Source organism: Macrobrachium nipponense, chromosome 13 (genome assembly GCF_015104395.2).
Source record: "Macrobrachium nipponense isolate FS-2020 chromosome 13, ASM1510439v2, whole genome shotgun sequence".
Taxonomy (NCBI): Eukaryota; Metazoa; Arthropoda; class Malacostraca; order Decapoda; family Palaemonidae; genus Macrobrachium; species Macrobrachium nipponense.
Genome location: NC_087206.1, coordinates 9,058,267 through 9,082,266, shown reverse-complemented (window position 1 = coordinate 9,082,266; position 24,000 = coordinate 9,058,267). Strand labels below are relative to the sequence as shown.

Here is a 24,000-nt window from a genome sequence, read left to right as displayed (position 1 = left end):
CTGAGGCAAGAGCTCGTGATAAGATATGGCCAGCTTCATGAAAACAAACCAGTCAATCCACCTCGCGAAATGTATGGCTCTCTCTCTCTCTCATAGTCGTGCATATAAAAAGGAAAAACTAATAGACACATTTTGACAATAGCTTTTAACGGTTGTTGACGAGACCAGTATTATACAGCTGTTCCTTTTACATAATATTCATCCCAAAACCAGTACAGTGATCTTCAACGTATTCCCTTCCTTTTCCTCTAATGTCTCTTGCTGCAAGTCCACCTACTACAAGCTAAGCACATCCAGTTGTCTTCTCTGTACCATTAATCAACCTCTAAGATCTCCTTCGTTTTATGCAGCAATGTCAAATGTTGATCGCTCGTCCGTTCAGTGTTGTTAACACTCCAAGAATTGTTTTTAGTCTTCGATGAGCTGGTTTGTCAACTCTCGAACAGTAAGCGACGAATTATATTCTCCGTGGAATTATCTACAATCATTACTCCTATTTATTGGTTAATTCTGAGATTCAGCACAACAGCGACAATAAACTGGCTTTTGCTTTCATAAATATCTCCTTCTGACACACGCACACATGCATATATATATATATATCTATATATATATATATATATATATATATATATATATATATATTATTATATATATATATATATTATATTTCATTATAAACAAGATTGTTCATTCATTAAGACAAAATCGAAAATGGACTAAGGGAAACTGCAGCATGCATGTGATAAGCAAATAAGTGCCGCATAAAAAATGGTAGTAATTATTATTATTATTATTATTATTATTATTATTAATTATTATTATTATTATATTATTATTATTATTATTTTCACCAGTCATAAACAAACACTTGATAAGGATAAACAGCCATAAAGTCTGTGTTATATCTGTACGCACTTGTACAAAGATTAAGTTAGATAAAGGATGGGTTGGTTACAGGATCGTTTTCTGTACTCGCATATAACACTTTAACAAGAGGTAAACGCTGATTTCAGAACAAATGATTCTTTTAACTGTTACACTAGACAGGTATTGCATAATTATGCTCCTTCTGTGATAATTGTACTAAAATATACCAAATGATTTTGGTGAAAATCAGTTTACGCAATTTACAATTCTATTTTCATGAATTATCATGATTATTTTGTTTGTAGCATCACTTGAGCAAAGCAGATAAAAAGAATTTAATAGATATTGCTAAATAAAAGAGAACATAAAATATATCGCTAAATAAATAATAATTTAACAGACATTGTTGAATAAAGAAGAACTTAACAGATATTGTTTAAAAATTTGTGATGAATTAATATCAACTTTTTCACCTCTACAGATTCTTCAAAATGGGACCCCAAGTTTTCATTTGTTTACTGTTTACGTTGACAACAAGGGTGAGTGTATGAAAGAAAGGATTTATGAATACATCCATATCTGTATATATATATATTATATATATATATATATATATATATATATATATATATATATATATATATATATACGTTCGCTTGACTGCAAATTCATATTATAATCAAAATATGATCAAAAAGATTATCTTGGGTTCAAGAGATCGAGGGAGGAAGAGCATAAATTAAGGGAGGGAATAAACTAATGTAGGACATAAAATTATGAAAATAATCAGAGGTGATAATGTGTTTGTTAACTAACTTCTGAAAGGAATGAGAGAGAGATGATGATAACAAAGTTTTTATATTTCATTGCATTAGAAGTTTCAGATAGTCCAGTCATAGAAGTGACCGAATTGAGAATACAAGTTTTTATATTGCTTGGACTGTGGATTTCCCGATCTTCTTCCGTACTCACCAGATCGTATAACTTGCCCATGTTTGAGACGTATCTGTGCTGAAAATTAGCCAAATTTTTAACATAAAACTGAGTTCATTTGACACTCTTATTTTTGGATATAAATTCACATTTACTTATATTCACGCCATTCATACACATTTACATATTCAGAAGACCCAGGTCTTTAACAGTTTTCTTTTTTTACTTTACCTGTAAATTTTTTTTTCTTACAGGTACTTTCATCAACGATCAGCCAACCATTGCCTTTCAACAAAGATGACTTCAAACCTTTCGTACCTCCTCGAACTTCGCTCGGTGAGTACAGTGGGTCATTTCATATCAGTGGATCCATTCGTAGATAAATCCCTTATTTTTTCTGTTAACCGAATATTTCTACTCCGCAGGCCCATACATTGCTCCTTGCAGCTCGTGGGTGTGGCTGACCCCTGGCTTAACCGTGACCTTCAGGTCACCTAAATACCCTTCGAAATACACGTCGGGAGACAAATGCAACTGGGTCTTCTTTGTGAGTGAGACGAAATAGTAATGATATCTCTAATTATATACTGATATTTCTTATTTCCTTTAACCTTTTCAGAACTCGATGTGAATAATTTATTTTAAGATTATATCCGTCCCGTTCTGGCAATAGCAATTATATTTTTAAAAAATCAGTTATTTGGATTTGTGCTTGCATTGTATTTGCTTATTAGTATTTCTTCATTTTAGGCCATGGGACCAAACGTGCAAGTAGAAATCTCCTGCCAAGTCTTTGACATTAGGAAGACCAGCAATGCGTGTCCCCCCCCCCCCCCCCCTCAGCTACTTCAACGATGCTTTGCACATTCAGTCCTCCTATACAACTGTAAATAGGTGAGGTTTAGGTTGTGTTTTAAATCGAATATTCTTCTCTTGTTTCTTTTGAGTCGACTGTTCTTCTCTTGTTGGCTGTTTATATTTTTTTCAATATTTGTATAAATCAATTGTGGATTTTCCAATATAAACAGCTGAAATATTTTGCAGTGAATTATTTCTTTCTCCAAAGCAACTAATGTCAGGAAAGAAGGGTTATATATCATATACGAGTGTAGTATATATATATATACTATATATATATATATATATATATATATATATATATATATATATATATTATATAATGTGTTTGTGTGTGGGGTGGGGTAGGGCGGTGTTGTGCCCTGTGTGTACACTTGCGTACCAAAGACCAAACATTTCAACACCACATAAAGCAAGTTTGAGGACTTACCGCGCGCGCGTGTGTGAGTGTGTGTGTGTGTATACTTGCGTAAATAATAAAATACTACATTTAAGCAGAATAACTGAAAATTATTTCCACTCCTACACTTCTGTCCTGCAATTAGGCAGCTGAACATCTTTCCTTATTTCGACAGCTATTGCGGAGCCGAAGGTCCCCAGAAACTCCCCTCGAGGAACTCCTGGGCTTATGTCGTATTCCGTCCGGCGCTCTTCTCCACTGATTTGGACTACGCGGGATTCACCTGTGCCGCTACAGGCGTTGCGCCTGCGCCTACCAGTACTACTACGCCTACCACTACTTCAACAACTACCACAACTATTACTATGCCTCTGACTACTTCATCGTCTGCCACAACTACGTATACACCTACCAGTACTTCAGCACCTACCACAACTACTACTATGCCTACCACTCCAACAACTACCACAACTGCTCCTCTGCCTCTGCCCACTTCTTCGTTTACCTCAACTACGTATACACCTACCAGTACTTCATTTACCACAACTACTAATAGGCCTACCACTACTTCAATAACAGCCAAACCTACTACAACCATCACACCTACAAGTACCTCATCAACTACCACAACTACTACCACACCTAACACTACTTCAAGAACTACCACACCTGCCACTACGTCAACATCTCCTACACTTACCACTACTTCAGCATCTACCATAACTACTACTATGCCTACCACTACTTTCACACCTACGACAACTACTACCACACCTACCACCACTGCAACAATGAAACCTTCTGCAACAGCCACTAGTTCATTAACGACACCTACTTCAACTACACGTGCAATAACAACTACCTCATCAACCACTACACCTACCACTACTTCCATAGCTTCTCCCACTACTCTAACGACTATGCCTTCAACTGTCACTACACCTGCCACTATTTCAGCAACTGCTACACCTACCACTACTTCATCAACCACCCGTACCACAAAAACTACCACACCTACCACTACCTCAATGTCAACACCCACAGCCATAACCACTACATCTACATTTACCACAACAACCCCTACATCTACGCCTACCACTACCACTACTTTAGTGACCACACCTACCACAACAACCACTACGTCTGCCAGTACTTCAACAAATACACCAACCACTATGTCTACCAGTACTTTAACAAACACACCAACCACAAAATCCACTGCTCCTACATCTACCAGTACTTCAACAAACACACCTACCACAACAACCACTACATCTACCAGTACTTCAACAAACACACCAACTACAACAACCACTGCACCTACACCTACCAGAGCTTCAACAAACACACCTACCACAACAACCACTGCACCTGTTTCCTCTTCAATAATGTCTACACCCATCACAGCAACCACATTGCCTACCACCACTTCAGCCATTTCTAATGTTTAAAAATTACACATAGTTTTGACAAATAATGGAATTTAATTAAAATTCTTGTTTTCTCATAAACCACGAAGGGTTGTGAGTATGTCATTTTCTCAGCTTCATGGTTCAAGCTGATTTGATTTACATAAAAGTTCAAAGAGGTTGTTATTGTAGTTGATAGCCGGTTTGGTTGTGGATCTTTCAAAACTTTCATTATTATAAAATTATATTGCTTCCAATGAGTTCATTTGACAAGTGAACTTTATAGCCAAAATTAAAGTCCAATGAAAATGTATAATCAGAAGCAGAAGTATAATCTTTCTATGGAAATTGGATATCATTACTATAATGCCATGCAAAGGTTGTTTTATTTCAAATTTCTTTTTACCAAGATAACTTTTTTCACTAACCCTGTAGTTGGTGTTCAAAGAAAATCGTTGGTATAGGCTTAATATGTTTTCAGGGATGTTTCTTGAAGAACAGCAATCAAAAGATGAAACAGTGATGAAACCTCCCTTTCTCTAAGGAATAATTAGTGCTTAGAAGTAATGACCAACTTCCTTTTCATATAGTTAGGCCTATCTTTATATAATTTATTTCACAGCTCATATGGCTTAATTGCAATCTATTTTTGATGAGAGGGCAATGGAGACTTAAAGATATACCTTTGGAATCTGTGACTAGCTTGAATGGGCAACAGGCAAGCATCTACTTTGTTGTATCTCTCTCTCTCTCTCTCTCTCTCTCTCTCTCTCTCTCGAGAGAGAGAGAGAGAGAGAGAGAGAGAATTTTCATTTAAAATCAATATAACATTCGTACGCCAGACCTGACGCCACATTGCAAAAACTAAAAATACGATCCACTTTACTTGTACGTGATAGAAATAGGTTTCTATTGTACGGAATGTGTAGCAATAGAAACTATCGTAGAAAAAAAGTGGAAATTACAGATCTCACTAACGTTTTCATCAATTTAATTATTAATAAAAAGTCAAAGAAAGTCACGCAATCCTTTTTTCTCCGGGTAAAACACTTCTGTATTAACTGAAATTAATAGGAAGGTTATATGGCAACATGAGAAGTAATATGTATAGCTTGATCATTAAATGTAACTACACGTCCACTTAACTTGAAGGGCATGCATATTTCATACTAGTTTACCATGAAAATAGAAATCGTCGAAATACATTTTCTTTTTCAATAAACGTACCCGTTTTCTTTAATACATGTTTTTGTATTTCAGTCTGAAATTTACCATTTAGTGTGTTGTGAAACAAGTTTTCCCATTTACATCACAAAATTAAGAAAACAAAAGCAACTTTATTGTAAGAATAAGACAAGTGTCTTGGAGAGAGGTGATTATAATTCATGAAAATGACGGCACTCCGGGCCAGTTTTAGTGGACAATTATTTCAAAAAATGTTTTACGGGCAGCTTATTAGGAGTCAGAACCCGTGCCAGCAAAAGGCTGGTTTTAATCTCAAGCAGCAATTCAGTATGGATTTTTCAAGGTCAGAGCTTTTGATACAATCGCCAGATACAGGATGTTAGGTCACTTATTTACACGATCGTCGAGTATGTGCTCTTAGGTCAGCCATGAACAATGGCTATGCTGCATACAAATTTGGGCCTGTGTGTGAACATTTCTCTCTCTCTCTCTCTCTCTCTCTCTCTCTCTCTTACATTATTATCATATAATTCATTTTACAAAGTTTTTTCTGCTTTCTTACTTATCCGTTGGTACTATAGTTTTTGCGTAATAATATTCTGCACCCTATTATGCAGAACGGATAATAACATTTATGGGAAAGCAGATTTTGTCAAACTATGGCAAGCGATAGAATAGTGGTTCTTGAACTTTTTACCCCTGCTGCCCCCCCCCCCCCCAAGCCCCCCCCCCGACCCCCGCTAAGAGTTCGGTTCCTTCCTTCATGCCCCTTGCGTCTATGAGTAAAATTCCCTACCAGATAAAAATAAAAATAAGTGGGGTTTTGAGGGATGGGAAGTAAATAAATAAAAATAAGTTAAGCCAACGAGTCTAACCAGTATAGTAGACTATTATAGGAAACTAACGTTACAAGGCGATACTTTTGCATTTTCCCATAAACTTCTCAATATTAGTTCCTTACTCTTGTTAAGGGAATAACGAATATAATAAGAGTTTTTAATTTCTCCCTAGGGCTCGAATCTCGCCTGGAAATTGCTGGCTCCTCCACAGAGGAGCAACCGCCCCCTCCCCCCTAGTTTAAAACCAACTGCAATAGAACAAACTGGAAGGTTTTCCGATATAGCAGAGTAAGGAAGATGCATTGATCCATGTAGCTTACAGAACTCATCATGATTACTACTTTTACGCTGTTTATTTATTTAAATCCTCGATGACACTAATACACTACGAGTATGGTGGACGGGGAGCTCTCGAGATAAGAAATAAAATGTAAATATAACATTTCGCTATATTTAATGGGAAATAGATTTACGATTGAGACAAAATCTTTCTTTGGTAAAAATAATTATGAAGTTTAAATTCAGATGGCGCAACTAGCCATCCATGGACTCCGTAACTAATATTTCAAGTTTCTCGTGTCCTTGATTTTTGTTAGTTCTTCACCCCGGCAACAGTTCGCTGTAGTCATGGGTGCAAGAAGTTTGCCTAATGATGCAGAATGGTTGTAACAAGTTTGTGAATTATTTACATGAAAGTTTTAGGTTTTATAGACAGTAACTGCTTCCTCTTTCGTTAGTCCTGTGGTCCGGGAATTTGGTGCTGTGCTTCGAGTTGAGATAGGTATGTTCACTGTCTTTCGTTGATGGTTACGGTATGGCTCTCCGTATTTGGATTTAAGGTATTTGTGCTGTTTTATAGATTTTAATAGGTGACTTTCCGACGGTATCACCTTACTCGAGGATACCTTGTAGCTGGCACAACTTTTAAGTTTTGCTGTACGCCATTGCATGAAAGATTCCTTTCCGCAGATTTTTCATTTTCATTAATTTAAATTTACTATTTGATTCAGGGCCTCTGTAACACGGTTTTTTCGCAATAACTTTTTATCTATGCATTTCATAGATATAACGCTTATTCAGAATACACATTATATTTACACATAAATTTTGACTTATTCAGCATTACGTAGGTTGAATAAATTTGGTACTTACAATGTAAAAGTGACACTTTTTGAAGACGGGCCAACTTACTCGGAGAAAAGGTTTCGAACGCACTCGTTACGTAACTTATGACAGCATTTCTTCCCTCTTTCTCGATGGATGATTGGCTATACGTAACAAAGGCTATACCTCTGGCAACCATGACAAACAAATTTAAATAAAAGCAAAGCAGCACACCTTTATGAATTCTGAACCTCTCCACTGATAATTGTCATAATGAACAAACCAACAAAATATGTTAATTGCAAAAAACACTTCGATTATTAGTCTAACTCCCAAAATAAGTTTCCTAAGAAATTACAGTCTGCTTTATAGGTCACAATCAGACTGACAAGATGTAGGGAATAGATGGTAATTTTCAAAAACAAAAACATAGTAGACAAGCTTGTTGATAACTTCTATATCCAATGTCATGCAATTTTTATTTATTGGCTATCTACCTATTTACCGAAATAAGATAGCCGGTACTATATTTTGGCTTTAAATCTTCACCAATAATTATCGTCAGAATGATGACTTCATGAGGCTCCACCCACTTTGGCCTCTTTATAATTCAGGATAACACTGAAGGCTATCATGGGCATTGTTGGATTAGAAAATTTAACTTCTGGCTATAAAAACTCATTTCTCGAGTAGTTGTAAGAAGAGCTAAATGATCCTCAAGGATCCCAGCAGTTGGCCTACACGTTTAAGTCATGTCTATTACTGCGTATACTGTTGCGGGCACTACTGCTTACAGTAGTATACTACGCTAGCACAGATACCCCCCCCCCACATCTATGGTATCGTTCCGACAGTTCATAAAGTCTTTGGGTTTCAGAGCCGATGGAACAAGGTGAATGGGTTCATGTACTAGTGGATGGGCGGCGTCAACAGGTTCGTAAAAAGGTGTTTATTACTTTGCTTACGTAATGAATGTTTTTCGACTGTTGGTCTCGTAATCATTGGCCATGGCGTCGGCTAGATAATTTTTACTCTATAAAAATTAAAACTATCGGGTTTAGGTTATTGATAATGCTGAAAAAAATTTGTGTGGGGTTGTAAAATATACATATGTCAACTTTCAGCTACATCCGATGCTTTGACAAGGAGCAAAGTCCAAAAAACCGTGTTACAGAGGCCCTGAATCTCATAGTAGGTACTACGACGCGTTTCTCTCTCTCTCTCTCTCTCTCTCTCTCTCTCTCTCTCTCTCTCTCTCTCTCTCTCTCTCAATTTACCCATGATTTGTGGTTTTCTTGTGAGCGGAGATTTTCGCAATCGCACTTCGTGTATGCAAGCGTGTAGTTATCTAGTGTTACTCATATTCTTAAGGTAACAAATTAGTTATGCAGGTGGTTTCAGTTTAGATTTTTAATTTAAAAATCTTTTTGAGTGCTAGATATCGCAAAAATATAGGTTTTGTAACTTGAGCAAGGAACCAGTCTTAAGTTTTCGAAAGTGAATCGAGGATGAGGTTTCGTGGTCCTGGAATTTTTTTGTTTTTTGTTTTTTTTTTTTTTTTTTGTTTTTGTGTGTAGGATCATGGAAAATTACCTTTTTTTTTCGTGACAAATGTACTGGATGGGACGACATTTGCTGTAAGTAGTGAATATATCCATTTTTGCAACTTACTGATTTTCTGTTTAAATTGTTCTGAATGAGCTCCATTTGCATTAAGTTCGGTATTTTAAGATTTTGTTGCAGTGGTTAGTTACGGCACTGGTTTCGTGCTAGTTACTTTACAGGCTAAATTTAAAGTTCAGAAAGAATGTGCATTAGCAGTTTTGCCTTTTATGGTAAAATAGCATGACTTTTGTTTAGATCGGATGCCATCTATTCTAGATATTGGTTTCATTTAACTGGTCAGGAAAATACACTTAAAAATGTATGGAAGATTTCATACCAGCTTGATTGCTCTACGCATTATTGCTCTACGCATTATTGATACTTGAAGTTAGCAGTTTAACAATCTTGAAACTCTGACTAACCAGAAGGTTTTCTACTGGTAGAATTTTATCCCGGATTTTGTGACTATTTTGTGAATAGTTTTAAGAGTTGGGTAAGAGAAACAACTTGCTTAGTAAAATTTATACTAAGGTTTTGACCTCGGCGGGCTTAGCTAATTTCGGTAATTTACAGAGTAACAAATTTAGTTTATTAAAAGTTTAACAATATAATAAGTTTATAAAAAAGTACGTGAATAACTGAGAATAGGTATTTTGAGAATATTGCATTTTGTTTTTAGGTTCATCCCGAGGGGCTAGTACTTGACACTGCATCCAGAGTTGCCTTTCTGTAGAACTACCCAAAAATTTGTCTTAGATGAAAATGCTCATGGTTAGTATTGTATACTGTAACAGTATACACTGCAGTGTACTGACGACGTTAGCATGATAGGGTGTTCTGTGTGATTCATAGCTTCCTATAGCTTTCAAAGTGAAAGTGACGTTGAACTAAATTGATTTTTTTAGCAAGGAAATGATGTAAACTAAAACTTGACTAGTCGTTTTCATTGCTATAGCTTTATCCCTTGTGTAAGTGTTAGTCTTGCCATTTGTAATGAATTTTTGTATCCATAGTTGATAACGAGTAGTTTACTGTATTATGGCCTCTTATCATATGAAAGCCTTGTTCCTCGTAGAGCAGTGAAATTGGAGAAAGTCCAAATTTACAAGCTTTTGTAGAAATTTAAAAGTGAATTTAAGGCAAGGCAAAGTACCAATTCGGCCCAGGACTTATACTGCAACCCAAACTTCACTACACTTGTGGGCTTTAGGATGAGTCTTGTCATAAGTTTGTCAGAGTTTTGTGAGGAAAGTTAATTATTTTAAAGTTTTGTTTTACTGATTGTGTTATCTAATTTTTTTAGGATAACTTAGAACTTTATTCGATGCATTTTAGTGTAATTATTTCCCTAAAATTTGCAGGGAAGTCAAGATCCATGGCGTATGTTATTAAACTGAAACATGGCTTCTGTACTGAGTGCGGAACATTACTTCCTCAAAGGGATTCAAATAATTAAAATTGAGTGCTGCAATTATGCAGATAACGAGGTGAAATTTAATTAAATTTGGCTGTGGAATACTTTTTAAGGCTAGTTTTTAATTAAATTTAATATATGGCCTAAAAAGGAATTAACTTTTTTATTGCTGTTTAGTGTGGGCTTTAGTAAAGTTTAAATGTTAATATTTGGAAGTTTTTATTTTTTTAATGATTCTTACTTTATTTAGTTTGCGGGGATTTTGTTTGCGATCTGTTGTTGGTTTCTTACTTTTCACTGTGGGAATTCGATCAGTTAATGAATTTTTAGTGTGGAAGGAGTCCAGTTTATAGTACTAATAACTGAAATCGTTGAAACGCAATACATATACGTAGTACTAATAAGAACTATGAAGTAGTTGAAATGCAAGTGCAAGTTTTAAATCCGGGTAGTTCTGGAATTAACCTGCTGTGAATTTAGGAAATCCTTTCAAATGTTCTTAATGGGGGTTTTTGTTTGCCAACTTTAATTTTAAAATCTTTATTTTCCAGTGAATTGTGAAGGATATTAAGCTGTAATCCGTATATTTAAAAGATCTTTCATAGCATTTTCGTGTGTAGACAAAAACTACGTAGTATTTTGGAGATACTTTTACTATAAGACTTTTGCAACTCTAACTGTACTAGATTCTAATTGAAGATACATCTTTCAGGTGTCAGGTTACACTTCAATTTGAAGTAAAGGGAATACTTCGTGCCACATCTATTATACCTTGAGTACAATTGTCAAGGTAAACATTTGGATTTAGTTCACTCGATCTAGAGGCAGAGCAGGGTACATGCACAAGGTGCATAATAAACCGACAAGTACGTATAGAGCAAACGACATTTAGAGCAGGGCAGAGGCACAACGTACGTATAGAGCAAAGCGACAGCAGAGCGGGCCGCATATTCCTGAAGTCTGGATGGAAATAGACCCCCTCGAATATTAGAACCAATCAGAGCGTGATTTGTAGCGGTGACGTCGTGAGACTCCGCCCTTCTAGCGCTACCACGTATAAGTTTTTCTTAATTCTTGCAGAAGCACGTTATATTAATCTTATCTTATATGATAGGTTTAATATTGGTAAATATAGTTATTGTAGATGTATACAGAAAATATGTATAAACTATGTTGTACTAGCTAATATTTACGCTATCGCTTATGCATCATAAGTTACTGAGATATGCAAGGCATATGGGACCATTGCTCAATGAAACACCCAGAAAGCCATGCCCATGACAATCAGCCGCTTCATTACATAATAATTCATGCAGAAGCACCAGTTTTGAGAATATAATCTTGTGAGAGGTTATAATATTGGCAAATATAATTATTACAAAAAAGTACAGAGATACGCAAGGCATCTGGCTGGCAACATTGCTCAATGAAACACCAGAAGGGCTATGATCCCATGTCAATCAGCTGTTTCGTTACGTAATACTTCACTCGTTGCTAAATGACTTAACTGCTTATATTGGCCTCGACAAGAGGACTATGATCCCCTGGCAATCGGCTGTTTCGTTACGTAATACTTCACCCATTGAAAAAATGACTCAACTACTCCTATTGGCCTCGACAATTAGGCATTTATTACATGAAGTAGGCTGACAGTTTAAAAATTTTGTTACTTTGAATTTTATTTGGAATAATTGTACCCCTCAAAATGCACAAATTTTGCCATGTTGATCATATATATGTCTTCTGCAAGTTGATTTGTTCTTTGGTGCTTATATACATGTATATTTTCTATTGTTGTTTTGTAGTTTTTACTCAATGTTTTTGAAATGTACATATTTAGTCAGGTTAGGCTAGAATACGGATGGTAATTAATGTTCGGAAGTATACATGGTGTGAGACAGGAAATATAGACCTTTATTTTAGTTGCTGGGGTAAATCTGTTGCAATAAAAAAAAGCATTTTAATAATATCCAACGGAAATGAGTAGCAAATTCATTCTAGTCAAAGAAAAATATACCAGAAAAAATTTTCAATTTGCACAGATATGTAATAAAGCACAAATTTACGCTGTGTATTACAACCAAGGCCATGCTCAGGTTTTATTGTGCAGATATCCTAAACTTTGCAAAATTTTTGCTATGCTTGTATTAAACATATTACCATTGCAGCCTCGGATACCAAAAAGCTTTCCTTTGCTGATATTTCATTGTAAATTTTAAAATAAACTGCATAGCTTGGAATATAAAGGAAAAAACAAATTATTTACAAAAGATTATTTTATTCAAAAGTTTATTATATACAAAAGATTTTTCACATACAATTCTTGATGTTGAATATTTCTCTCCACTTGTGGAAATCTTCCCTTGATTTAGCACTAGTTAGTAAGCACACGAAATCTTCATTTTTCTGCAAAATTAATATTAGGGAAGCCACTGCCTTCAAAATCTAGCAACTCGGGATTTCTTGTACACTCCATAGTGACTTAAGTACAAGTAACACACGACGAAAACAACGACTAGGAGGACTATAGACTACAGACTCAATCAATTCGACAGAAGTTACAGAACAGGAACAGCAGAGCGCCTCAGCGGCGTAGTTGGTATGGTATTAGCGTTCCACCTCGGTGGTCGCGGGTTCGATTCTCGGCCATTCCGTTGAGGAGTGAGAGATGTGTATTTCTGGTGATAGAAGTTCACTCTCGACGTGGTTCGGAAGTCACGTAAAGCCGTTGGTCCCGTTGCTGAATAGCCACTGGTTCCATGCAACGTAAAAACACCATACAAACAGGAACAGCACATGCAGTTTTTTTTACATTGAGCAATGGTGCCATATACCTTGCGTACTCTCCGTACCTTTTTATGATAAGCTCCAGCGTAAATGCTAACTGGTACAGCATACTTGATACAAATATTCTGTATGCATCTATAATTAATATATTTACCAATGTTATAATGTATTATATAAGATTAATATTTTCAAAACTAGGGCTTTTGCAAGAATTAAGAAAAGTTTATAGGTGGTAACACTAAGGAGGGCGGAGTCTCACAACGTCACCGCTCCAAAACACGCTCTGGTTGGTTCTAATATCCGAGGAGGTCTATTTCCATCCAGACTTCAGGAATATGCGAGCGGCCCAATGGCACAACGTACGTATAGACCAGAGCAACAGCAAAGCAAGGCAAAGGCACTAAGTACAGAGCAAAGCAACAGCGGAGAAGGGGAGGGGCCCAAGTAAAGGGCAGCGTGACTACAAAGCAGGGCATGTTTCAAACTATGAATAATTCTGGAATTAACCAGCTGTTACTTTAAAAGCACCATTTAGCATTCCCGGTAAGTATTAGCGTTTTTTGCATTTTTTGTATTTATATAATTTTGTTGTTAAAATGAATCTCATTGTATGGTGAACTTTTAATCATTACATATTTTAAAGGTAACACATTTAATAGTACCTACCTTTGGGTGTAGACAATTTCCCAATGTTTTGGCGAACGTTTTAACTATGACCTTAATTTCTTTGAAGTGGGTTATATAAAATTGGCTTTTGTTGTTTCAGGTTTGTAATGAGCGAACTTGAGGACATTACACGGAAGACAATACGTGAAGCGTTAAGACTACTTCATACCACAGTTATTTTACCTAAAGTACATCAATCAAGGTAAAAACTTAAATATTTATTTAACTGAATACGAAGGATATTTAACTGAATACTGAGGCAGTTTTTTCTGTATAGTTTTGGAAATCTCATAATTGTTTAACATTCATATGTCATTGACATAAGTTTCCGGATCCTCGCCATCAGTTCACTTTTTGTCTCATTAGGGTTCTTGAATTTTAGACAGCTTTAGGCCAGGAATTTTTGCTAAAATTGCAAGTGTACTAGTTCAGAAATTTTTGATATAATTATATAGTATCTATACTTGTTCGTAAATTTTTTGCTGATTATCTACTAGTTCAGAAGTTTTAGCTGAAACTATGTATATATTAGTTCAGGAAGTTTTGCAGAAATTGTGTATCTACTAGTTAGAAATATTTGCTGAAATTATATATAACTAGTTCAGGAATTTTTGCTGAAATTATACATCTACTAGTTCAGGAGTTTTTGCTGAAGTTAATATTAGTTCAGTTAGTTTTGGTTAAATTAAATCTATCCTAGTTTAGGAGTTCTTGCGTAAGTTTATTTTCGGAAGGTAACTTTAATCTAGATTAACATTAATAAATACAGCTCAAGGATTAATGTAATTCATACGCACTAGAGTATATTTGACTTTGTAGCAATGGAAAACCGTTACCGAGGTATTTTTACGCAGTAGTAGTTAATGAAAAAAGTTAATTTTTATTGTTTTAGCACAGCTCTTGTGCGATAATTTAACTAAAGAAAAGCAGTGTTAAAGTATTAAGGCAGTGTTAAAGTATTAAGACTAAGTGTTATAAAAACTTTAGGACAAAGTATTAAGACTAGTGTTCTAAAAAGTTTAGGAATGAAGTTTGAATTAGTATTTTCTGAAAGGCTTGAAAATTAAATTAAATTACAATGTGACTTCAGCGCCTCGGTGGCGTGGTCGGTATGGTCTTGGCCCGCCACTGCGGTGACTGCGAGTTAGATTCTCGGGCACTCCACTGAGGGGTAGAGTAGAAGTTCACTCTCGACGTGGTTCGAAAGTCGCGTGAAGTCGTTGGTCCAGTTGGTCAATAACCAATGGTTCCATGCAACGTAAAGTAAAAACTCCACATAAGCAATCGGCCTTTAGTACCAGAAATAATTGTACACAAACAATCTGCCTTTAGTACCAGAAATAATTGTAACAAATTTTTTCAGGTTTGCTGGCAGTTGCCGCGTATTTCAAAGAGGGAAGGCTGCAGAAAGGTTTGTTATAAAAGAAGTCGCGCACGGCAATGTCAAACGAAGATGTGTCAAGGCAGAACAATTTACTCTGGTGTAAAACTATTTGGTGTCAAGACAATTTACGCTATCACCTGCTGTGACAAAGTAATCTTGTCTACAGAAAGTGCGTGTGATCTTTGGTTACAAGTAGAACACGAAGTAGGGCGTCAGATAAGAAGCAAGCAGATTATTTAAACAGGAGAAAAGAGCCTTAACAGGAGAAAAGGATAATACACAAAGGAACACGAAAGATAAAATCTCTCCTTGGTTGCTATGACAGGAAAGCAGTAAGAAGACAATGAAGCAGACAAACAGTATCAACCGAGGAAAACTCAATAGCAGTATTTAATGAAAAGGGCATGAAATTAGAATGTTTTGATAGTTTTTATTTAATTTCTCTCCCAAATAAAAGTAATTATAAGTATTAGTTATATTGTAACTTCTTAGATAATGGAATGGAGAAGTTAAGTTTTAATAATCTTAAAATTTTTATCAGGACTTTTGGACATAGGGTTTAGATATAAATTTTTATCACTTGGTTTTCGTATTTTCCCCATGACCAAGGAAGTAGGAATACGAAGAAATGCCTTCAATAGCACAGTTGAAAGAAGCCTAAAGACGTTTTGGAGAATGTTTCACTTCTTACTTAAGTTTCTTAATACGAAGTTTTCTAGTAACTTGAGTCTTCAAGCATTTTATCTGCAGTGCAGTTAGGAAGGACAGTAGAAATGCGAAGAAATGCTTAGTCCAGGTGAAGGAATTCAGGAGATAAGAAATAAACCGGAAGAAATCATAGTCCAGGTGAAAGAATTCAGGAGATAAGAAATTAACCGGAAGAAATCAGTGTTTGCGTCTTGAAGCGTCAATGATGATCAACTTGCTCTTTCCCACTTTCTTGAAACCAAGGGGAACGAAAAACCTTCTCAGCCTTTGCTATTGTTCCTTCCTTGGACAAGATGAAGAAATTCAGGAGATATGAAACCGAGGGACGAAATCAATGAAGCTCTGGTGTTTGGTTAACGACCGAGCTTACTTTTTTCGATGACTAATTCCCCAGGTATAAATTTAAAGCTTCCTTCTCAGCTGCTTTACACAAGTGTATCAGACCTCACACCTGCAACATAGAATATTGTTAATTTACAACCTCGGGTTTAGTAAACACTGATTAAATGTTGCATTCAGGTGTCAGTCATAAAACAGTCCAAGCTAGAACAACAACAAAATGGATTGGATTGTCACAACTTCCAAATACATATCAAGAATGAAGTACTAGTGAACAATTGCTTTAAGAGATTAATTACGGCCAGAACGGACTAGAGATTAAGGCCACAATTAATATCAATTAAGGTCTTAAATTAGCAACTGGACTCATCAATTACTGCCACTGACTCAATTGAGTAACTTGGACCCTTCAACTATCAGTTTAATAGTATCCAGTCTAAAAAATAAAAATAAAATTCCAAATAATTTTGTCCATTTTTCAACATCATATAACAGGTTACTAAAACTGAAAATGTACATCATAAAATCTCAAAAATAGAGTATCTGGTTTTTGTATTTCGAATGTGTCTGATCCTCTTTCCTTTCCGGTTGACACTATCCCCTGCAAATACTGTTATTTAATATTTGTCTTAATCCATGGTATCTATTTATGCTTCCAAGAATCTAGTCTTCATTAAAGTGTAGTTGCTTCTCGCTTCACTAAAAGCGTAATGTCTCCCGCCGAGGCAACAGAATTAGTTCGCTTGTTCATACTATAGACGGGTTAAGGCCTATCCACACGATCGGGCCTGATCGGCGGACTTCCCCTCTAACAGGCACACTTGATGGGCAAACCGTCAAATTGCCCGATGGGTCTTGTAGCAAAATCACCATGGTGGTGGCCGATGGCTTGAGCTTCGACCCTGGCAGACGTACGTTCACCATATACATTTATTTTACTGAGCCATTCTTTGCACCATATTTTCTTCTTTTTCATCACACACACAGCAATTATCATGCTGCACTATCTTCTTTGCGGTAGGCACCATGTTTATCGTACCGCACTGAACACACTACTGGCATCGTCGGGCACGCCCATCTCTACATCGCCTCACCCGTGTGGACAACATTCACGGATAAGTCCGCCAGAATTTGCCCGTCAGCCCTGGAGCACGCCGATCAGGCCCGGTCGTGTGGACAGGCCTTTAGGAGCATTTTCCATCTGCAAGAACTAAGTTATTAAAATTTTGGTTTAACTTAAATTGCTTGAACGTTTAACGCCCGCTTCATACAAGGATTTACGAGCATCTGTCTAAAAGTTAAATTACAACATTTTAGGTCTGAAGAAAAATATACTTAAGTAAATTTTACACTGGATGTTTGGTCTTAAACCATATGCATGTAGCCTTTCACTAAAAACGTTTATTGAATACCAAAGCCTGGATAGAACCTTAAATACTGGTCGTTGCCAACTTTTATCGTTTACCCCAACATTCAAGCATTAATACTAACATTTTAACCGAAGTTAACAATCCAGAATTATTTGAAAATCCGCTGATAGCAGTCAGCTACTGTTCCCTCCATCTATTTCTGAGAAGAGAAAAAAAGCAACCCAGTCCTTTAAACCAACAGATTTATTGAAAATGATTAATTGAAAGCAATTCGTATGAGTTTTTTTATATTATAAAAAAAATTAGTTACACGATTACTTACTGCCATTCTATAGGAGTCAAGATTTCTTACTTTAGTAACTTAAAGAAAAAAAAACGAAGCAATTAAGTTAAAGCTCATATAAGGAAAACTTAACCCACACCCCACCCCACAAAAAAAAAAAAAAAAATTTGATAGGGTTTAACCTGTCCTTTATCACATTAGGTACCTAGTTCTTTTTATATATTCACCAAATCTACACAGGTTAATCTTGTTGCCACTTGCTTTCTCAGAACTTCTCGTTAGTATCTTCCTATAAAGACGGTCGTTGGTTTATTTCAGCCACTTTGTTCCCCAGACACTATAGTAACTTATCTTTGATAACTTCATTTTGGAATATTCCTCGCAAACCATTTTCCTGAAAAAATTAGTTTTTCATTTTGAAGGTTGAAGGTTTCAGTCTGTTAATGAAACTTTTACTTTATGTAATGAAAATACATTCACACAAGAATATTTCTCCTGCACATCATCAGCTGAAAACCCTCGTGGACAATCTACAGACTCGACGGATTTATCTCTGGCCAAGAAGGGTAGAGAAGGAAATCCGTCTACAGGGAGAGGCATTTTAGAATTCCTACAAAGTGATAAAAATAAGGGATTAGAGACGCACAAGAATTCGGAAAGCACCCGCAGAAACACCCCCGCTTAAACATTCCAACAGACCAGAATATTCTGCAACTGTACTTGGAGAACTCTTCCACATTTGAGTAGCGGCTAAGATTAAAACTAGCAAAATGAGTAGCATTAAACTTTATACTATGAAACCACGCTTATCAGTACCTTGACTTATATGTGTAGTCGTAAGGTTGGCACAGATATCAGTAAAAGCAATGTGTTTGAGCAACCGGTGTTTTATTATATATCAAAACCTTTGAATATTTTCATTAAGCTACTCTAGATTCTTTGGCTGCTTATAAATAACAAACTAATAAAAAAAACTGACTTAATTAGCTCTTATGCTTTGCTCATAATCAAGATAAAGCTTTGAGTTTCCTTGCTGATTGCTGTCCCTGCTAAGCTAAAGGAACTTTCGCTAAATATAAAGAACCGACCGTGAAAATTTCACTGGTTTTAAATAAAACCATAGACCTCTGGACTAACTGCAAATTTGTAAAAATAATGCAAAAACTTTAGAATGGACTTCAAAACCAAGCCTTTTAATCATACCCTAATTCAGCGCCTCAGTGGCGTGATTGGTATGGTCTTAGCCTGCCACCTGGGTGGCCGCGAGTTCGATTCTCGGTCATTCCACTGAGGGGTAGAGATGTATTTCTGGTGATAGAAGTTCACACTCGACGTGGTTCGGAAGTCACGTAAAGCCTTTGGTCCCGTTGCTGAATAACCACTGGTTCCATGCAACTTGAAAACAAAAATACCCTAATTCCCATTTGTAAAATTAATGGAAAGTTGCTTAGTATTTGTCTGTATCCAGCGACAGTAACGCTCCACATTCAGTGTAGCAATCATTTACAAAACTTATACCTATACAATATCATATTTTAATCTGTACAACTTCAATGAAAACTATCATTGTGGAGAGCGAACAAACAAACTTTGTGGAATTTGGTGTATATGGCAGCCAACACTGCTGCAAATCAGCCATTTTGGGTCACCTTAGTACGCACTTGCTGAATACTAGACTTCTCAAAATCTTCATTTGTAAGAAAAACTGCTAGGCAATTTCTTCAACTCGAGCCTCAGCACTTACGTTTACACGATTAAACTGTAAACTATATAGTACTATGACAAACAAACTAGTTTATGAAAGACTTTTTACTGTAATTCAACAACATACGATGAAGATCAAGGCTCATAAAACCCACTATGTACGTTGCAACCATATATTCCGGACATGTCGGTGTCCCTGTTCATTGCCGGTAAACTTCTACCAGCGAACACTGAAATGTGGATGCAGCGTGTAAATAAGTGTTTATATGAACATTTTTATATTGGAAACTAAGTTATGTTTATTCCTAAAGTTGGGAGACGCAGACGAGGTAAGAGAACTCATCAAGGTTTTTATTGTTAAAGCTGAAACGGTATTTCTACAGAAGCAATCCGCGGTGGCCTAGACTATGGCAATTGACATTTTCCTATGTTATTTTACCCACTGAACAAGAATTTAAAGTAATATTTATTCGGACGACTGTAATTAACCCCCAAGGGCCAGTACTAAACATGGTGATGTGACCGCCGACCGAAATCGGCGGAAGAACACCAAAACCAATATGGCGGCGATACCAAAGCAACAACAAACAAAGTAGGGAGCGACTACATATCAGCGACGATCGATTTATGAGTGCTGTCAGTAAGGCCGTAGCGGAACGGCGCTTCGCGCCTTATCCGCATATTTAAAGATTCTTGGCAAGCACGGCATGTACGGCAAGAGGTAATGTTGCGCTGCGCGCGCTAGCCACAGGGGTTACAGTAAGGCTACTTACCGTGGCGGATCACACCTAAAGGCGTTCCTGTTGTAGTCGATCCAACAAATAGCTCCACAACACTCGCAGTTTTTTTGCTTTAGAATTAAATTATGTCTTGAGCATATTCAATCAACTTCTTTACCACCACTAGACAAATAATGATAAAATTCACCGTAACCCACATTGCACTGCAACCAATCGGTAGGAAATCTAAGGTCTCTGTCAAAATTAATGCCAGAAAGGCCAGCCACTGCCTCTGCCATAGCTACAGGAAGACAAAATGCCAGTGTTGCTTCATTATTCTTCGTATTCAGTCAAACAAGGATACCAGTGGACACTGGACAGGTAGCTTTATTACTCTGCTGAAATGCTAGTGAAACTTAGTTTTCGACTAAAGTCGTTCGTAATTGGTTATGAAACCCATGACGTCATAACGATGTCACACCCCTCAGCCGATAATGAGTAACTGGAACTGCTTTTGTTTGCGTAAGAAAGTAAGTTAGAGGGCTCATTAAAAGTAAACATTACCGTAGAGGAAACACCTCTCCCGACTTAGGAAAAATTCTAGGTAAAAACTTATCGCTCTTAATTCCACCCCATTCAATCTCTCATTAATGACTACTTTTTATATTTCTTTTCACATGCTCTTTCCATGTAGGTGATTATTTTAATATCCAGTGCGGAGTGCTTCTGAAGTATTACCTTTAGTACTGGCCCCTGGGGGTTAATTACAGTCATCCGAATAAATATTACTTAAAATTCTTGTTCAGTAGGTAAAACTGCATAGAAAAACCGCAACTGCCATAGTCTGGGCCGCCGCGGATAGGTACCCTAGATCTACCGTTTTGTCTCGTCACGCACTAAGGTCGAGTCATTCACGCAATTAAGGTTACACTTAAGTCAAATATGAAGATTCTTGTTCACTTTTAGGTCAAATAAGAAAATTCTTGTTCACTTAAAACTAGTCCGCACAGTTTACCGAAGAAAAAAAAAAGCATTCCAGTAAAAATTTAGCTTTGAGTGGAGGGAGTTTTGAATGACGAGGTGTGAGGCGGTTGCGGGTGGAGGGTTGGCACGAAGTCTAGTTTGGTCATGTGTAAATTACGGCTTCAAAGCTGCTTAACAGTACTACCTCAAGTTTTCAGTAATTTCCCCATTCTTCTTAAGAAAAAAATAGCAATAACTTTACACGTTTAAATTTTTACCGCCAAAAAAGACAAATCACCATCCGGATACCCAAGTAAAACTCTCTGCAGGCCCGTACCTGTTTTCTTTGGGAGGGGGGGTCGTTTTTCCCAAAACTGGACTTTTTCTATGCACTGCATATATAGGTATATACAAGATGGAATACTTTAAAATGTTATTTTAGTTATATTAAGAAAAATTGGGTATGCGGTCTATGCCTTTCTATCCGATTAGATGTTATTCCAAGTACCGACTTGAGTTAACAGGATTTTACTTATAATGTTGAAAGTCTGCACTGAAATCCTAGAATATTTCTACATTTTTATTGATAAGATTAATTTATGTTAACGATAATAATAATACAGCTCAATGAAAAGGATAGTCAGACCTCGCCCCTCCCCTCCCCCCAACCCCCGCCCTCGGTACGGCCCTGCTTTGCAAGATACAATTTGGACTAGTCGAGCTGAACCCCACTGCCTTAAGACATCGATTGACCCACTGGAAAGTTAATGCCCAGTAATTTCTTTTCGGTTGGAAGCTTAACAAAAATCTAAAAATTAAATACTCCGTGTAACACTTGCAGGATTTTGGGGAAAATCCCCTAAAGTGGCATGAAAAATACTTTTAAACTAAAGTGGTGTGTGTGTGCCATTTTAAGTTTTGCTGCGCATATCTGAATATTAGATCCCCAAGAAACGTCAACTACTGAAGTTCTGTATGCTTAATTAAATCAAACGCCGACAGAGCATTTGCTTTAAAGTTCCTACATGTAAAACTCGAAAATATTTTAACCACGATCTGCACCATCCATACCTATAAGTGAATGGGGCAAATAACTTTAGCTGTATTTAATTTTAAGAGCAAGTTTCAACCACTCCACCCTCTCCTTTTGTGACCACGTAATTTACGAACTAAACCTACCGAAGAATTTTAGCGTGTAGTAACAGACTGAAATTACTTCTAGTCCAACGCGGCCATACTACCATACATACACCTTTACCGCCTGTGAAAATTTGTTACATACTACGCTTCAATAACGAACTTCGGTAAGTGTTATTCAAGACGCTAATTGCCTCAAATAATGGGAAAATATACTAATTCATGCGCATTCACCACCAACACTTACCTTCATAATAGGACACTAAGAAGCAAACTAGTTTCACCTTCAACCACTGATTAAAACACACACATCCAATGAGACAAAAAGGCAAAAGGCTCACTAAGGACGCTTCTCGAATACCTTACCTTCCCAAGCAATGGCTCTTCAACAACTTCCAACCAATCAAAGGTGTCCAGGACACCACTTCTCGAACGAGGGAGTAAAGGAGTACTCCTGATTGGCTGAGAGACACACAAGGAATCCCAAGGAATGCATAATTTCTAACAAACGAAGTCACAGCAAAACAGTGACATCTGTTAGTAGCGAGTTTAACTATGGAAAAGCGACACAATTTAGATATCTATAGAAAATGTTGGGGATAACTTTTGGTAAAAACGATGCGCAGTCTTGATGAATATCTTGATATACAAAGAACAACATAAATATTTGATATACGTATAAAGCTCATCTTGTTTTATTTCCTTTGACATTTTGGATGCTTCAAATAACGATATTCACAACTTGGTGTGCTTTAAGTTTTCCAGTGTTAAGTATTAAAAATTTACCATCTAAACAATTAATTTCAAAACAAACTCATGACACTGAAATAATGAAATGAGCCATACAATTTATCGCTTATTCCGTGATTCAGGCTCATACAAGCAACATTCCAACAATAACTAAAGTCTGAAGGAAAATATTTATGGCTTTTGTACGTCTCTCTCCACAGTACCGAAGTTGCTAAAGAACAGATTCGTAATGCCCTGTTGATAGTACTGTTTTAGAACAAGATGTCCACATGTCAGCGCTGGTTCTAAGAGCTCTTACAAGCAGCCACGAGACAAGGTCTTTTGAATAAAAAGCATTAAACCCTCAATACATTCCATGAACTAAGCTAGCAGTATATTTACAAAAGTATAAACATACAAACGCTCTTTCTTCACCACGGTTACGATAATGCACAGAAAGCCGTGGCTCATATGAGAAGGAAGCATGAATACTACCACAGTGACAGTAATTACAATATTCTACAACAATTCAGCTTTAATTATCAGAGTAGATAAAGTCTGCATGAAATATTTCCGTACTAATTCACGCCCTCA

At 36.6% G+C, this 24,000-nt stretch overlaps 1 protein-coding gene and 2 long non-coding RNA genes across 3 annotated transcripts in view; all 3 read left to right on the top strand.

The window, feature by feature from the left end:
* Window positions 1-1,361: 1,361 nt before the first annotated feature.
* On the top strand, window positions 1,362-4,512 carry LOC135225576 (mucin-2-like). The gene is made up of 4 exons (XM_064264845.1): window positions 1,362-1,409; window positions 2,058-2,139; window positions 2,229-2,367; window positions 3,237-4,512. The coding sequence occupies exons 1-4, from the start codon at window positions 1,362-1,364 to the stop codon at window positions 4,510-4,512; spliced, it is 1,545 nt and encodes a 514-aa protein (XP_064120915.1).
* Window positions 4,513-7,137: 2,625 nt separating this feature from the next.
* Window positions 7,138-24,000, top strand: part of LOC135225424 (uncharacterized) — a 48,023-nt gene continuing 31,160 nt past the window's right edge. The window contains exon 1 of the long non-coding RNA XR_010316949.1: window positions 7,138-7,275. This is a non-coding gene — a long non-coding RNA (uncharacterized LOC135225424). The remainder of the gene's footprint in view (window positions 7,276-24,000) is intronic.
* Window positions 14,180-16,967, top strand: LOC135225623 (uncharacterized). The gene is made up of 2 exons (XR_010317047.1): window positions 14,180-14,272; window positions 15,434-16,967. It is a non-coding gene; the product is annotated as an uncharacterized LOC135225623 (long non-coding RNA).

Excerpts from the sequence above, each read along its gene's own strand:
- LOC135225576 (XM_064264845.1), top strand. The coding sequence starts at position 1,362 with ATGGGACCCCAAGTTTTCATTTGTTTACTGTTTACGTTGACAACAAGG. Across the intron at positions 2,140-2,228 it reads ACCTCCTCGAACTTCGCTCG|GCCCATACATTGCTCCTTGC; the intron begins GTGAGTACAGTG and ends TCTACTCCGCAG. Across the intron at positions 2,368-3,236 it reads TTTGTGAGTGAGACGAAATA|CTATTGCGGAGCCGAAGGTC; the intron begins GTAATGATATCT and ends TTATTTCGACAG.